Source organism: Mus caroli, chromosome 4, assembly GCF_900094665.2.
Source record: "Mus caroli chromosome 4, CAROLI_EIJ_v1.1, whole genome shotgun sequence".
In the NCBI taxonomy this organism is placed as follows: Eukaryota; Metazoa; Chordata; class Mammalia; order Rodentia; family Muridae; genus Mus; species Mus caroli.
The window spans coordinates 100,573,152-100,588,323 of record NC_034573.1 but is presented as its reverse complement, the minus strand read 5'-3'; the positions used below and the strand labels follow the sequence as shown (position 1 = coordinate 100,588,323).

General features: G+C 37.3%; 1 protein-coding gene and 1 non-coding gene across 7 annotated transcripts in view; both read right to left on the bottom strand.

Moving 5' to 3' along the window:
- Positions 1-15,172, bottom strand: part of Tut4 (terminal uridylyl transferase 4) — a 128,675-nt gene that overhangs the window by 70,427 nt on the left and 43,076 nt on the right. For all 6 annotated transcript variants that reach the window (XM_021159717.2, XM_021159719.2, XM_029476801.1 and 3 more), the window contains 3 exons: positions 10,074-10,945; positions 5,572-5,735; positions 712-828 (listed from right to left, as the gene is read on the bottom strand). In XM_021159717.2, the coding sequence (XP_021015376.1) occupies positions 712-828; positions 5,572-5,735; positions 10,074-10,854 (1,062 nt within the window). In that variant the 5' untranslated portion in view covers positions 10,855-10,945. The remainder of the gene's footprint in view (positions 1-711; positions 829-5,571; positions 5,736-10,073; positions 10,946-15,172) is intronic.
- On the bottom strand, positions 14,324-14,451 carry LOC115031040. Its single transcript, XR_003836618.1, has one exon. It is a non-coding gene; the product is annotated as a small nucleolar RNA SNORA40 (small nucleolar RNA).

The window sequence follows — 15,172 nt, the reverse complement described above, 5'->3', positions numbered from 1 at the left end:
AAGGAGCTAAAGGGGTCTGCAACCCTATAGGTGAACAACAATATGAATTAACCAGTACCCCCCGAGGCTCCTGTTTCTAGCTGCATATGTATCAGAAGATGTCCTAATCGGCTATCAGTGGAAAGAGAGGCCCATTGGTCGTGCAAACTTTATATGCCTCAGTATAGGGGAACGCCAGGGCCAAGAAGTGGGAGTGGGTTGGTAGGGGAGTGGGTGGGGGAGGGTATGGGGGACTTTTGGGATAGCACTGGACATGTAAATGAAGAAAATACCTAATTAAAAAAATAAAAATAAAGCTACCATGTCCTTTTAAAAAAGATTTACTTATTTACTTATTTTATGCATATGAGTACACTGTAGCTGTCTTCAGACACAACAGAAGAGGGCATCAGATCTCATTACAGATGGTTGTGAGCCACCATGTTGCTGCTGAGAATTGAACTCAGGACCTCTGGAAGAGCAGTCAGTGCTCTTAACCTCCGAGTCATCTCTCCGGCCCCAGTTCAGCTATCTTTAGCATGATTAAACTGGAACCTAGAAGGTTCGTTCTAACCACAGGAGATAAATTAATCACAGCTTTCAAGGCTATCGCTTTAGTTATTGATATAAGACTCAAAGCATGCTTCTTTATTAGGTTCATAGGTGGAAAATTGCCTAGTATGCTTTTACAATTCAAATACTAAATAAAGAACATTTTTAAAAGTAACTTACCAAAATATTTTTCTTATGTCGTTTTTCTTTTATATGTTTATGTGCTCCTTGGATGTTTTCAATGTGAATTAAGCAAAGTTTGCATAGATAACGGCAATTGGTATATTCTGGTGACCGCTGAAGAAACAAGTTTAAAAACACACCTTTTCAGTAATCCAAGAAGTGATAGATTAGATAAGTGAACAATGTGATTATATAACTGTAAGAGACTGGAAAGGCACTGAGGAGCTGCTATGAAGCTCAGTGGTAGAACACATGCCTAGCATGTGCTAGGACTTCAGGTTAGACACCCACTAGCACCACAAGAAAGAAACCAAGTAAGCACTGCAAGAACACTGATGTTTAATAAGCAGTCAGAACTAATATACTCAAGATAATTAACGTTTTCAAGATAGTCATTATAGAATATCAAATACTAACTTCAAACTGTAGCACAAAAATGCTAAATAGGCTTACTACTACTTATCTAATATCATCTTGCTCCTTAAATCTTATTCCAATGTTGTCCTCAAAATCAATTTCAAACTTAATTTTTGGTCTTTATGAGTACTCTGAAAAATAAAATATACCCTTATGTTGAGATATGAAATGAATGGATCACATTATTGAAGACAATTTCCAAGACTGAGTTCTAAAAATGTTCCAATCAATCACAGTATCATGAGAATAAACTGATATTCTCTTTAGGTAAATGCTCTGAAAGAACAACAATTTGGGCACGTTAAAATACAAGTCACAATGCCTCCATGAGATCCAGCTGTAAGGCATTTTCTCAATTAGTGATCAAGGGGGAAAGGCCCCTTGTGGGTGAGACCATCTCTGGGCTGGTAGTCATGGTTCTTTAAGAGAGCAGGCTGAGCAAGCCAGGGGAAGCAAGCCAGTAAAGAACATCCCTCCATGGCCTCTGCATCACCTCCTGTTCCCTGCCCTGCTTGAGTTCCAGTCCTGACTTCCCTGGTGATGAACAGCAGTATGGAAGTGTAAGTCAAATAAACCCTTTCCTCACCCAGCCCCCCCCAAAAAAACTACAAGTCACGGAACTTCACTCATAATTTTGTTTTCTCAAAATAATAAAATAAGTGGTAGAAGGTATCAGACACTATGCCAAATCCTTCATATATAATTGTCATTTTAATTCTTAATAATCCAGTAAGATTAATATTTTTATTTTATAGATATAAAAACTATGAAGCTTGGAACTTCACACCAATTCAATAGTACTGAAGACATAATGAATTTCAGTTCATATGTATCTTAAGTCCAAAGTCAACACTCCTTTACAGTAAAAATAACACCTATATGCATTAAATAAAAAGAAAGCTTTAAAATGCTAATTTTGTATCACTGTTTCTATTGTCTTACATTAAAATTTCAGCAATATTTAGCATTTTATTTCAGATTAATCTTCAATATTCAATGGAATGCCTGACAAAAGGGTTTTCTCATCTGGAAATATATATTATTTTTGGAGGGGACGGAAATAAAGATTTATTTATTTATTTTATGCACAAGTTACACTGTAGCTGTCTTCAGACACACCAGAAGAGGGCATCAGATCCCATTACAGATGGTTATGAGCCACCATGTGGTTGCAGGGAATTGAACTCAGAACCTCTGGAAGAGCAGTCTGGAACAGCACTGAGTCATCTCTCTAGCCCTATATATTCTTTTTAAAAAGATTTTATTTATTCATATTCCATGTATGTAAGAATTTGGCTTAAAAGTATTTAAGTGCACTGCATGTATATGATGGCCCCAGAAGATAGTGTCAAGATCGATCCTCTTAACTGAAATTACAGAGACACTGTGAACCACAACGTGGTACTAAGAATTGAACTCAGGTCCTCTGTCAGAATAGCAAATGCTCTTAAAACACTAAGCCATCTCTACAGCCTCAATAAATGATATCCTTTAATAAGAAACCTGCATCAAATTTAGAAACAGTCCTACCATAGACTACTAGAAACAAACTCAACATTTATAAAGCATTATTAATTTTTAAGACTGTTAAGTTTCTCTATTTTACTGACAAGGATTTAAACCTCAAGTATTAAACTATTTCCCTGAGGCAATAGCGAATAAATATACAGCTCTAATCTTTATTTTAAAAGAACCATTTGTTTTCTAAGAACAGGAATGAAAGACTGATTCCGAGTCATTAGCATACTGCAAATAACCCAGAAAAGAGGTAACAAAAGTGGCAGAGTAATAAAGAGCTTAATTTGGGAAGTGAAAACATATACACCTAATACCTAACAAAGCCATAAAGTACTGATGAGATCACTGAGGGAGTCGTGAAATCTGTGATTAAAATGCTAGTGGACAGACCATGTCTAGATTCTTTTAGTGGGGCGGGAGAAACCCAACTTCAGACAAGAACACTGAGTAAAAAGGAAGAATACTAGGATGGTATTTCATTTTGGAATAAATATCACAGAGGCCTACTTCTATGTCTATGTTTATGTAACAAAAAACAATTTTAAGTGAATATAGACTAGCTAATCTTTATACTATATTTTATGTCAAAAACTTCACTTACATTATCCTATCTAACACAACAGTTCTATGAGCTAGGTGGTATGTATATATGTTCACACACATGTGTACTTGGGGAACCTCAGCTATTACTCCTCTCCTTCTATCTTGTTTGAGGCAGGGTCTGTTATTCACTATCATGTCTACTAAGCTAGCTGATTCGTGAGCTTCTAGATATTCTACTGTTCTCGTCAGCTGAGAATACATATACTACCACATCTAGTTTAATATGAATTTAGCAGATCTAAACTCTATCCTTATGCTAGTGTGGTAGTCACTTTATCCACTGAGCCATGATCCTGGTCCTAAGAAGGTGATGAAGAAACTATTAAGTTAAATAGGGGCTAGAGAGATGACTCACAGATTAAGAGCACTGTCTGCTCTTCAGAAGACCCAGGTTTGATTCCCAACATGCACATGGCAGCTCACAACTATCTTTCTTTACTCCAGTTCCAGGGGGTCTGATACCCTCTCCCAGACTCTGCAGGCACCAGGCATCTACATGATGCACACACACACAGATGCAGACAAAACACCTATGATACACTTTAAGTAAAAAGAAAGGGGGAAAAAAAATCCTTTAAAAAGGGTTAAATAGCATATTGTTTCCTACCAGTAAGTGACAGTGGTAAACCAGATGACTCCAAAATCCACCTGCTTTATTAATATGCATGCTAACTCTAATTATGGACCAACTGTTATACAGTAATAAATAAAATACAAAATGGGACAAGTGTTCTCACAAGGATTTCTTTCATCAATCTAGGTATTTTGTTTTTCTAAACTATATAAAATCATACTATTACTTGCATTCCTTTGAGAATAATGTCCTACCTTTTGTATACATATTTATAAACTTAAGTACATATTTCTCTGCAATTTGATTTTTGATTTTTCAATATCTAGTGGTGTTTTTATTGCTTAACCTATGAATGTGTTTCCAGGTTAAAAAATTAATTAGCACTACACATGTTTAAAAAAAAGTTTCTTATTTCTAGTATTCAGTAAAAGGAGAAAAAGAATTTAACAATATGTATAATAATATAAACTAGTATTTAATAATTTATTTTCATCCATCTGAATAACTGAATAAATTGTGGGGGGGGACGACTAAATCTAATGTCTTTTGCTTGCTAGGCAAATGCTTTGCTAATGAACTATATTTAAAGCTAGACTTTTAACTTCTAATGGAAAGTAACAGCCATTTTTACTCGATATACACCTGATGTCTGGCACAGCTGTGCCGTATAACAAGCACTCCATATTTACTAAGTGAAGGAATAAATAATCAGTCAGCAGCTTATTTTAAATCAACCCAAGTAGCATTTTAGTAAATATTTTAAGCTTTGAAAAATAGTAAACATAGGGAATGAAGAGATGAGTCAATAGTTGAGTGTATACTGCTCTTCCAGAGGACCCAAGTTAGTTCCCAGACTCCATAAGGCATCCCACAGCCATGTGTAACTCTGGCTCCATCTGATGCCCTCTTCTGGCTTCCAAGGGAACCTACACTCACATGCACATATCCCATACAAATAATATACACATACATATAATTAGAAATTTAAATAAATATTTTTTAAAAATAAGAAAAACAGTAAATACTAGAAAGGCATGACCATTCGTTCATACAATCACAACATTTAGGAACCTTTATGAGGTACAGCCTAGGCTACAGTCATAAAAGGCAAACAATAGGGAATGGAAGGGAAGGAAAATGCATAGGAAAAGGAGAAGCAGAAATAAGGAAAATAAAAGAAAAGGAAAGGGGAAAAGAAAGATAACAGTAAATATTTTAAGCAAGCCAAATGGTCTCCAGTCAACTTTGCCATCACAGCACAGAAGCAGCCATAGATAATATATTAAAAAAATGAGTATGGCTGTGTCCCACTAACTATTTACAAAAAAAGGAAGTAAAATATATCTCCATATTCAAACAAAACCAAGAGATAGATCATAGTTTGTTAATGCCTACAATAAATAAAAGTCAACTTATGCCAGGCTTGATGGCCCACCTTTAATCTCAGCAATCAGGAGGCAGAAGTAAGTAGATCTCTGAGCTCACAGCCCACCTGGTCTACATAGTGAGTTCCAGACCAGCCAAGACTACACAATAAGACTGTTTCTCAAAAAAAGCAAAAAACCAACAAGCAAAAAAGAGGTGATTTTACAAGTACATTGGCTGACTGGGGGTGGAGTGTTGCCTAAGAGACCAGAATACTATGAGTCTCATCAATAAAAGTGATACAAAGTGTTAAGTGTCACACTCTAGAAAAAGTCATAAAGCATATATTTCCCCTCAGTAACTAACATAGCATAGCATACTTTTTCAAGTCGAAAGATGTGATCTCTTTCTAGACGTTCTTCTGCTTGTTTCAAGCCTAGCCTCTGCTCAGGTGTCAAAGCAGATTCATCTATCACAGTGGCATTTTCTAAATAGTCCATCTCAGAAGAATTTTCTTTGTTAGATTCCTCACTCTTCATTTTACCTACAAAAGAAGCAATCAGTTATCATCATTAAAAATGATAAAACAATAAACATTTAACTATGGGGGTAAACTCTGTATACATTACTTTGTTGTACAAGCTGTTAGTTTATGTTAAATAAGATATATGCATGGTAAGCTCATGAGATGGCTGAGAAGACTTGGCCAGGCCACTAAGCCTGATGACCTAAATTCAATCCCCAGAATTCATATCCACATATGTACACCATGTGCACACCCATACATAAAATAAATGAATAAATGTAATCCTTTTAAAAAGCAGTGCTAGCCAAGTGGTGGTGGTAAACACCTTTAATCCCAAATACTCAAGAGGCAGAAAGAGATCCTCAGGAGCTCGAGGCCAGCCTGGTCTTCAGAGCAAGTTCCAGGACATCTAGCTCTACACAGAGAAATCCTGTCTTAAAAAGAAACAAAAACAAAAACAAAAAAAAGGAATACTAAGGGACTAAAGAGATGGATGGCTGAGCAATTAAGTACATTGGTGGTAGGCAAGCATGATAATATCCTCCCCCCCCACCCCCCCACTCTCAGCACTGGGTAGGCAGAGACAGACAGATCTCTCTAACTTCAAAGCCAATTTGGTCTACACAGTGAATCACACAACAGCCAGAGCTACATAGAGAGACCCTGTCAAGGAAAAAAAATAAAAGAAAAATAACATAAAATAAAAGCAGCACTGGCTGCTTTTCAAGGTTCTATTTCTAGCACCTACATGACAGCTTAAAACTGTCTGTAACTCCAGTCCTAGGGATCTAATGCCTTCTTCTGGCCTCCATTAACACCAAGCCAACCAGGTCTACAGCAAATTCTAAGGGATCCAAGGCTACAAAGCGAGACCCTACATCAAATATAGGGTATATACTAGTCTTCCAGAGAAGCAGATTTTGACTCCCAATACCCACACCACCTATAATACCAGCTCTAAGAGATCAAAGGTCTCTGGCTTCCTTAGACACCCACACTCAGATGCACATACCAACATATAGACATATACACAATTACAAATAAAATAGGGGTGGAAAAATAGTTCAGTGCTTAAGAGCACTTAAAGCTCTTATAGAAAACCCAGGTTTGATTACTAGCACCCATACCAGGTAACTCAATTTCCAAAGAATCTGATGCTCCACAGATACCTATCTGCACAGAGTGCACAAAAACTCAGGCAGCACATATAAATATACTGAATAAATAAATCTGTGAAAAATAAAGTATCTTTTTAAAAAAAGATTTATTTTATTTTTCTGTCTTCAGACACACCAGAAGACATGAGATCCCATTAGAGATGGTTGAGAGCCACCATGTGGTTGCTGGGAATTGAACTCAGCCCCCATAAAGTTATCTTTTTTAAAAGTATGAAATTATTTCCTTTTTTTAGAATCAACATTAAAATAGCAACTAGTAAACTGACCCAAACTATGCACCACAGATCACTGTGGTGGCTTGAATGAGTACAGAGTTGAGTATTTGGTAACCAGGGAGTGGCACTATTTGAAAGGACTGAGTGGTGTGACCTTGTTGGAGGATGTATGCCACTAGGTGAGCTTTTTTGAGGTTTTAAAAATCTTATTCCAAGCACAGTCTTCTCTCTCTTCTCCTGCTTCCTGCAGATCCAGATGTCCAACTCTCAGCTACTTCTCCAGCACCAAAACCTGTCTGTGTGCCACCTTGCCCCCACCATGACAATGGACTAAACCTCTGACACTGTAAGCAAACCCAATTAAATACAGACCATTATCTGTAACCTACTAGAAATGAAAAGGTAGCTATTTCTGAGTGTGTGTGTTTGTGTGTGTGTGTGTGTGCATGTGTGAATATATATATATATATTGAGGGTGGGGGAAATATGTGCAAGTCAGAGGACAATTTTCAGGGAGTCAGTTCTTTCCCTTCTATCATGTGGGTTCCAGAAACCAAACTCGGGTCATCAGACTTAATGGCAAGTGCCTTCAACTGCTGAGACAACTCACCAGTCTTATTTCTGAACTCTTTACCAACATTTTACAAACTATATTAAGACATTTGTAAAAGAAAAAAAAATTGAGAAGGGTGCTAGCAATCAACTCCAGGGCTTTATGCATCCTAGGCAACTGTTCTACTCGGTGAGTTAAAGTCCAGACCCAGTTTATTTTTATTTTTACATCAATTTTATTCTCCAGTGATAAAAACAACTGCCTCTCGCAAATTACTGATTTAATCAAAACAAAATAAGAGTACCTCCCACAGAGAAAGAGAAAGAGAGAGAGAGAGAGAGAGAGAGAGAGAGAGAGCGAGCGCTGAGCATCCTACCATTTGGAATGTAGAGATACGATGAGGTCATCTTTGGCTACCCAGCAATTTCTGGCTAGCCTAAGCTACATAACTCTGATAAACCAGAGGGGAGCAGAGGAGAGTAGGAAGAAAGTATGCATATACTTAGATAATTAATTGAAAGTAAAAACAAAGCTTAAAAGTGGTGGTTCATGCTTACAGGTAAGCCTGGCTGGCCTGGAACCTTTTATGTAAATCAGGATGGCCTCAAACTCACAGAGATCCACCTTCCTCTTTCTCCTTAGTGTTAGTACTGATATTATAAAAAGAATGGCCACCAAAGCCAGCCAAAACATCTTGAAACAGAAGTAAAACTCGGATGTGGCGACCATGACTATAATCTCAGCACCAAGGTGATCAAGGGCAGCCTGGTACAGTACATCACAGAAGGACACTCTTTAAAAAAAAATCTCAATCTCCCTCTCTCTTTCTCTCTTTCTCTCTCTCTCTCTCTCTCTCTCTCTCTCTCTCTCTCTCTCTCTCTCTTTCACACACACACACACACACACACACACACACACAAACAGAGGATCCCAATGTATTAAAAAAAAAAATTACAGTAATAGTTCAAGTAAATTTTAACAGTTTAAATCTCCCCCCCAGGCAGGGTTTATCTGTATAGCCCTGGCTGTCCTGGAACTTATTCTGTAGACCAGGCTGGCCTCGAACTCAGAAATTCACCTGCCTCTGCCTCTCAAGTGCTGGGATTAAAGGTGTGTGTCACCACTGCCCGGCTAACAGTTTAAATCTTAATCTCTGCTTCTACTTTAACTCCTGAACAAAAATTCTGGTGTACTGAGCCAAAAAGATTTTAAAAGACAAATAAAATAGAAAACTTTATATAGAACTATCTTTGACCTCTTAAAAGTCTCTCAAAATCACACACAATGTTCTTTATAACCTAAAAGACTCATTTTCCAAAAGAGGCCCTGAAAGCTGATATTGTATCACACCCTCAAATTCCTGCTCTAATCAATATTGAATCACATTTATAATCAGTCTCACACTTAACAAAATTAAATCATGTACTTTCTCAAGTTTTTAACCACTGAAAATTAGTTTTATATTATACCATCAAACAGGAAACGACCTTGAGACCTAGAGTTGGGTTTCTTTCCATTTTCCACTGTGAACACAAAACTGGACTACAAATAGGAACCATATACTTACACACACACACATACATATGAATAAGAATATATTACTAAGATTATGTTTTTAAAGACTGGAGAACAGGGTACAGCAGTGAGGTCATGTAACCCCAGCATTTCAGAGATGTCTGAAGGGCTGGCAAGATGGCTCAGCGAGTCAGAGCACTGACTGCTCTTCCAAAGGTCCTGAGTTCAAATCCCAGCAACCACATGGTGGCTCACAATCAGACATGTCTGAAATAGTAGGATTCTTAAGAATTCAAGGCTAGGGCTAGAGGGATGGCTCAGCAGTTAAAAGCATATGCTGTTCTTACAGGAGTCAGGTACAAGTCCTAGCACCCATACCAAGTGATCCAAAACCATCTGTAACTTTAGATCCAGGAGATTCAATACTATTGGCCTCTGAATGCACATGTAAAACACACACACACATACACGCCTATACACATATATGTACATAATTAATAATAAATTTAAAAGTTTAAAAAGAGTTCTAGGCCAGTTTGAATTACATAGTTCAAGGCCAGTCTGTAATATACAATGAGACCATCTTTTAAAAAATCTAAATAGTGTAGAAGGCCTAAGATGTAACACACATCCTTGTCCAGACAAGGATAAGAGACCCCTAATATCAGTAAGTAGAGTACTCAGAAACACCCACTAAACTCATTATGTACATATCCTATAACTAAGACCCATGCATACACACAGATAATAATAAAGGTTTTGCTTGTTTTCAATTTTTTGTAATTAAAGCGCTAAACCAGGAAAAAAAAAAAAAAAAAACAAACAGAACATTAATTCAGAAAAAATCCTGCCCAAAATGGAGCTTGTGGAAATTACTATGTGTATTTATACTTACTCAATTCATCTGCTGTATCTTCAATCCCTGAAGCACTGTCATCAGAATCAGCAACATTATCTGTCTGAGTCTGCTGCTTCTGAGATAGTGAGGAGTTTTCCAGAGCTGACTTTTCTCCCTGGAGAGCTTCACTCTTCCTTTTATCCATAGAAACAAAGGAGCTTGTAAGTTTCTTCCCAGTCTGTTGTGATTCTGTCTGTTTCACATTTTCTTTCAATAGTAAACTGGGCACATTTTCTGGCTCTAAAGGTGATCTGGGTGTCTTTTGTAATTTCATCTGAGAAGTGGGTGTGTTTTCTTCTTTTCTCTGTGAATTAAGTGCTTTTTCTGTTGTTGTTGCTGCTGCTGTTGTACAGGGCGCTTTTTCAGCTTTTACTGGTAAATTTGGAGACTTTGGTACTTTTTCTGCTTTTGCCTGTAAACTAGGTGCCTTTTCTAATTTTGTCTGTGAAGATCCCTTCTGGGCTTTCATGGGTGAATTTGGTAATTTTTTCACTTTGCAATGACTTTGATCTCGAAGTACTAACCCCAAATCTTTAGGGCCTGGAACACTGGCAGCATTTACTTTACATGATTTAGCTTCTGTTTTTTCTATACAAATATCATTTTGCTTGGTTTTTTTACTACTGTTTCTATTCAGAGAGCTGGTCCCAATTTCTGACTTATCATTTCTAGGCTTCAAGGTTTGATTAGATATAATTTTAACTGCTTTGCTTTCTTCACAAATAATATTCTTCTTTGGTTCATGATTTTCGTTTTTAGAAGTCTTAGGCTCTTCCATTATTTGAAAATCTGACTCTTTCCAATCTGACGTTGTAAAATAGCAGGGCTCAGGTGTATGAACTGCTCCAAATCTACTTTAGGCAAGCAAACTATAGGATTTAAAAATAAAAATCTGTTATTTAAATGCAAAAACATGTTTACTTATTAGGCATTTTTTTTTAAACTTTAAAATGTGTTCTTGAAACTAAATAAACATTCTTCAGAAAGTATATGAAAAGGGTTTAAATATTCATTTATCAAAAGGCAGAGGCAGGCAGATCTCTCTGAGTTCCAGGCCTGCCTGGTCTACATAACTAGTTCAAGGCCACCTAAAACTATAAAAGACAACAAAACATCCACAACAACAACAAAAATAAGCTTTTTATAAAAACAAAGTTGTTGTATATTACCTCATAAGAATTTCTAACAGAAAGATAAAACCTGAAATAATATGCCTCTATCATTGCAAGGAAATAAAAAACTGAAGAGCTGCAGAATTTCAATCTTTATGCACCATAAGTAAAGTCCTACAGTGACTAATGTGCAAGGGGGGATCCCCAGGGGGGCCACCCTTTTCAGAGGAGAATAGGAGGAGGAAATGGGGGAGAAACTCTAAGAGGGGGAACCGGGAGGAGAGAGGGATCTGATATTGATATAAAGTGAATAAGTAAATTAATTTTTAAAAAAAGTTATAGTATCTTCTGGTTAAATAAAGTCTTGCACCTGCATGATTTCCTACCAAAAAGGCCTATTTATACCATAACCTACTTCAAACTGGAGTCTCTAAACATGAGAAATATAAACAAATTCAAGTAAATAAACTTTTAAATTCCGTTATTATATATTTACTTAAACCCACAGAATGAACACTCTCAAGTACAAATGTTGCTTGAAACTAAGGGTTTTGCAGGATGACATTGTTGGTGTAGAGTCATCAGTTGTAATAAATTTACCACTGTAGTGCCAAGTTTAGATGGTAGGCTACATACATGGAAGGACAAGAATTAAAGTGGGAACTCTATATTCTGCCCAATTTTGCTGTGAATCCAAGAAAGTGACAGTAAAAGAGACATTAAAATTAATCAGTCTACTTTTCTCTAAAATAAAATTAATAGAAACAATTATACTGATGAAGAAACATCAAATTTATGGACTATACACGTGGTAAAAAAAATGCTGCATTCTGTTGAGGTATTTATATACCAGAAATAACATATATTACATATTATAGAAACTGGGTTTTTTAACCTTATGCCAAAAAAACTAGAATCTTCTACCAACAAAAACAAATTCTCTGGAATTAAAGTATATTACTTTCTTTGATTTTTATTAGATAATATTACTCAATTGTAAATCAAAGCAATCAAGTCTAATCATATAAACACTCATTACATAAACACAAAAGTATTACCTGAAACAAAAAGCTCAGAACATAAGTCAATTTACTTGCAACTGTAATATATGCAAAACTATACACACAAAAAGAAATCTTATGTCTATGTATGTCTGCATCTCATTCAGGTGGAATCATAATTTGTAATTCTAATTTGCAGGAAAGTTCTCTATACATACTGTTTTAATTTCAGCCTAGATTACTATTATCTTCATTTAGTTTTTTATTTTAAAGTCAAGTTTTTCTTTAAGAAACTTCACCTGTAATTAATTAATTCACTGTCTACTGGGGAGGCTTAAGTTCAAGAATTCTCAATAAAGCCCATTCTCAAACAAGTGATGCTTGATCCAGTTGTACTATCAATACCCATAATTCACTTACTCTTTTATCACTGTAGGAATCAAGGATAAACATAATCAAGATCTTTGGCATCTAATTTCTTCTAACAATTTATTTTAGAAACCACTTTAGAATGGATTGCTTCTCAGTTATTGGCACCTCATACTTCTCTTACCACTCCTGGGCATATACTCAAAAGATGCTACAACACATAACAAGGACACATGCTCCTCTATGTTCATAGCAGCATTACTTATAATAGCCAGAAGCCAGAAACAACCCAGATGTCCCTCAACAGAGGAATGGATACAGAAAATGTGGTACATTTACACAATAGAGTACTACTCAGCTATTAAAAACAATGACTTCATAAAATTTGCAGGCAAATGGATGGAACTAGAAAATATCATCCTGAGTGAGGTAACCCAATCACAAAAGAACACACGTGGTATGTACTTAGTAAGTGGATATTTGGGGAAAAAAAGCTTCGAATACCCACAATACAACTCACAGACCATATGAGGCTCAAGAAGAAGGAAGACCAAAATGTGAATGCTTCAGTCCTACTTAGAAGGGGGAACAAAATAATCATGGAAGGTAGAGGGAGGAAGGAACCTGAAAGGGACAGGGGAGGGGGAGGGAAAAGGGGAGCAGGATAAGGTGTGGGAGGAGATGGGGAGAAGCAAGGAGGGTAAGGAAATTGAAAGGAGGAATGTAGCAGGGGAGGATGGGGAACTAAGGGTAGCTACTAGAAAAGTCCCAGATGCCAAGAAAGCAAGAGGTTCCCAGGACTCAACAGGGATGGCATAAGCTGAAATACCCAACAAAGGGGAGAGACAACGTGTAGAGACCATAATCCAGAGGTTAGGCATGGCCCCTGGTTGAGGGATGGGGCCACCTACCCACCTCAAAAATACTAACACAAAATTGTTCCTGCCTAAAGGAAATGCAGGGACAAAGAGTGGAGCAGAGACTGAAGGAAAGGTCATCCAGAGATTGCCCCACCTAGGGATCCATGCTATCTGCAGACACCAAACCTAGACACTACTGCTGATGCCAAGAAACACTTGCTGACAGGAGTCTGGTATGGCTGTCCCGAGAGGCTCTGTCAGAGCTTGACCAATACAGATGTGGATGCTTGAAGCCAACCATCAAACTGAGCATGGAGACGGCAATGGAGAAGTTAGGGGAAGGAAGGACTGAAGGAGTTGAAGGGGTTGGTAACCCCATAGGAAGAACACAATCAATCAATTAGACCTTCCAAAGCTCCCAGGGACTAAATCACAAACCAAAGAGCACACAGAGGGAACCATGGCTCCAGCTGCTTATGTAGCAGAGGATTGCCTTATCTGGGATCAATGGGAGGGGAGGCCTTGGTACTGTGGAAACTCGATGCCCCAATATAGGGGAATGCTAGGCGGGGATGGGGGTTGGGGGGAGCTCCCTCATAGAAGCAGTGGGGAGGGCAAATGGGATAGGGGGTTTGCAGAGGGGAAACCAGAAAGGGGGATAACATTTGAAATGTAAAAAAAAATAATCAATTAAAAAATAATAATTAAAAAAAAAGGAAAAAAGAAAAGTTAAGATTATGCTCCTTTCTATAATATCACATTCAGGAACACTATGGCTCTGTAGAATCTGCCAATACAACACTGAAATAAATGAACATCCATTCACAATAAGACAAGTATCTTCAACTCCTTAACTCATGTTCAAGACAAGCCTCGTTATCACCACCATTATCATTTACAGCTGTTATACTCCTTCTTAAACATATCAAAACTCATACTATAGAATGAGTTACTGGTTGCAAAAGATGATTCATTTTTGCACCTGTCTTTCATGCCTTTTATGTCTACCAGTTGAACAAAAAACCCACCTACCTTTGTTTTTTTACAAGTATTAGGTTTTGAGACCAAAGAGATGTCTTACTGTTAAGAGCACTGGCTACATGGGCATGGTAGCATACACCTCTAATCCCAGCACTGGAGGTAGAGGCAGGTGAAGCTCTGTGAGTTCGAGGCCAGTGAGTTCCAGGACAGTCAGAGCAAAACACTCATATACAGAAAATAAAAATAAATACATCTTAAATATATTTATTATTTGTGTTTGGGGAGGCATGACATAGTATACTGGTAGAAGTCAGGGACAACTCTATGAAGTCAAGTCTTTCTCTTCCTCTTTCTCTTCAGGTGGATTCCAGGGATCAAACTCAGATCAGCAAGTCCCTCTAAGCCATCTCACAGGTGTATATTAACTCTATTTTAATATTTTCTGGTAAAATCTATAACAATTTACAACTATAAAAAATGTTTTTGCGCCATGTGGTGGTGATGGCCATGGTGCAGAAATTCTAGCACTCGAGGAAGAGGCAGCTGGACCTCTATATTCAAGGCCAGTTAGGTCTACAAAGAAAACGGATCGAAAAACAAAAACAAAACAAAACAAAAAGTTTCCACCCAGGGATTTTGTGGTTTTGTATTTAATAATAAACACATTTTGCTTTTCCTATTCTTGATGTTCTATACAACTGTTAAAAGGGTTGCCAAAGCCGGGCATGGTGGTGCACGCCTTTAATCCCAGCACTCGGGAGGCAGAGGCAGGC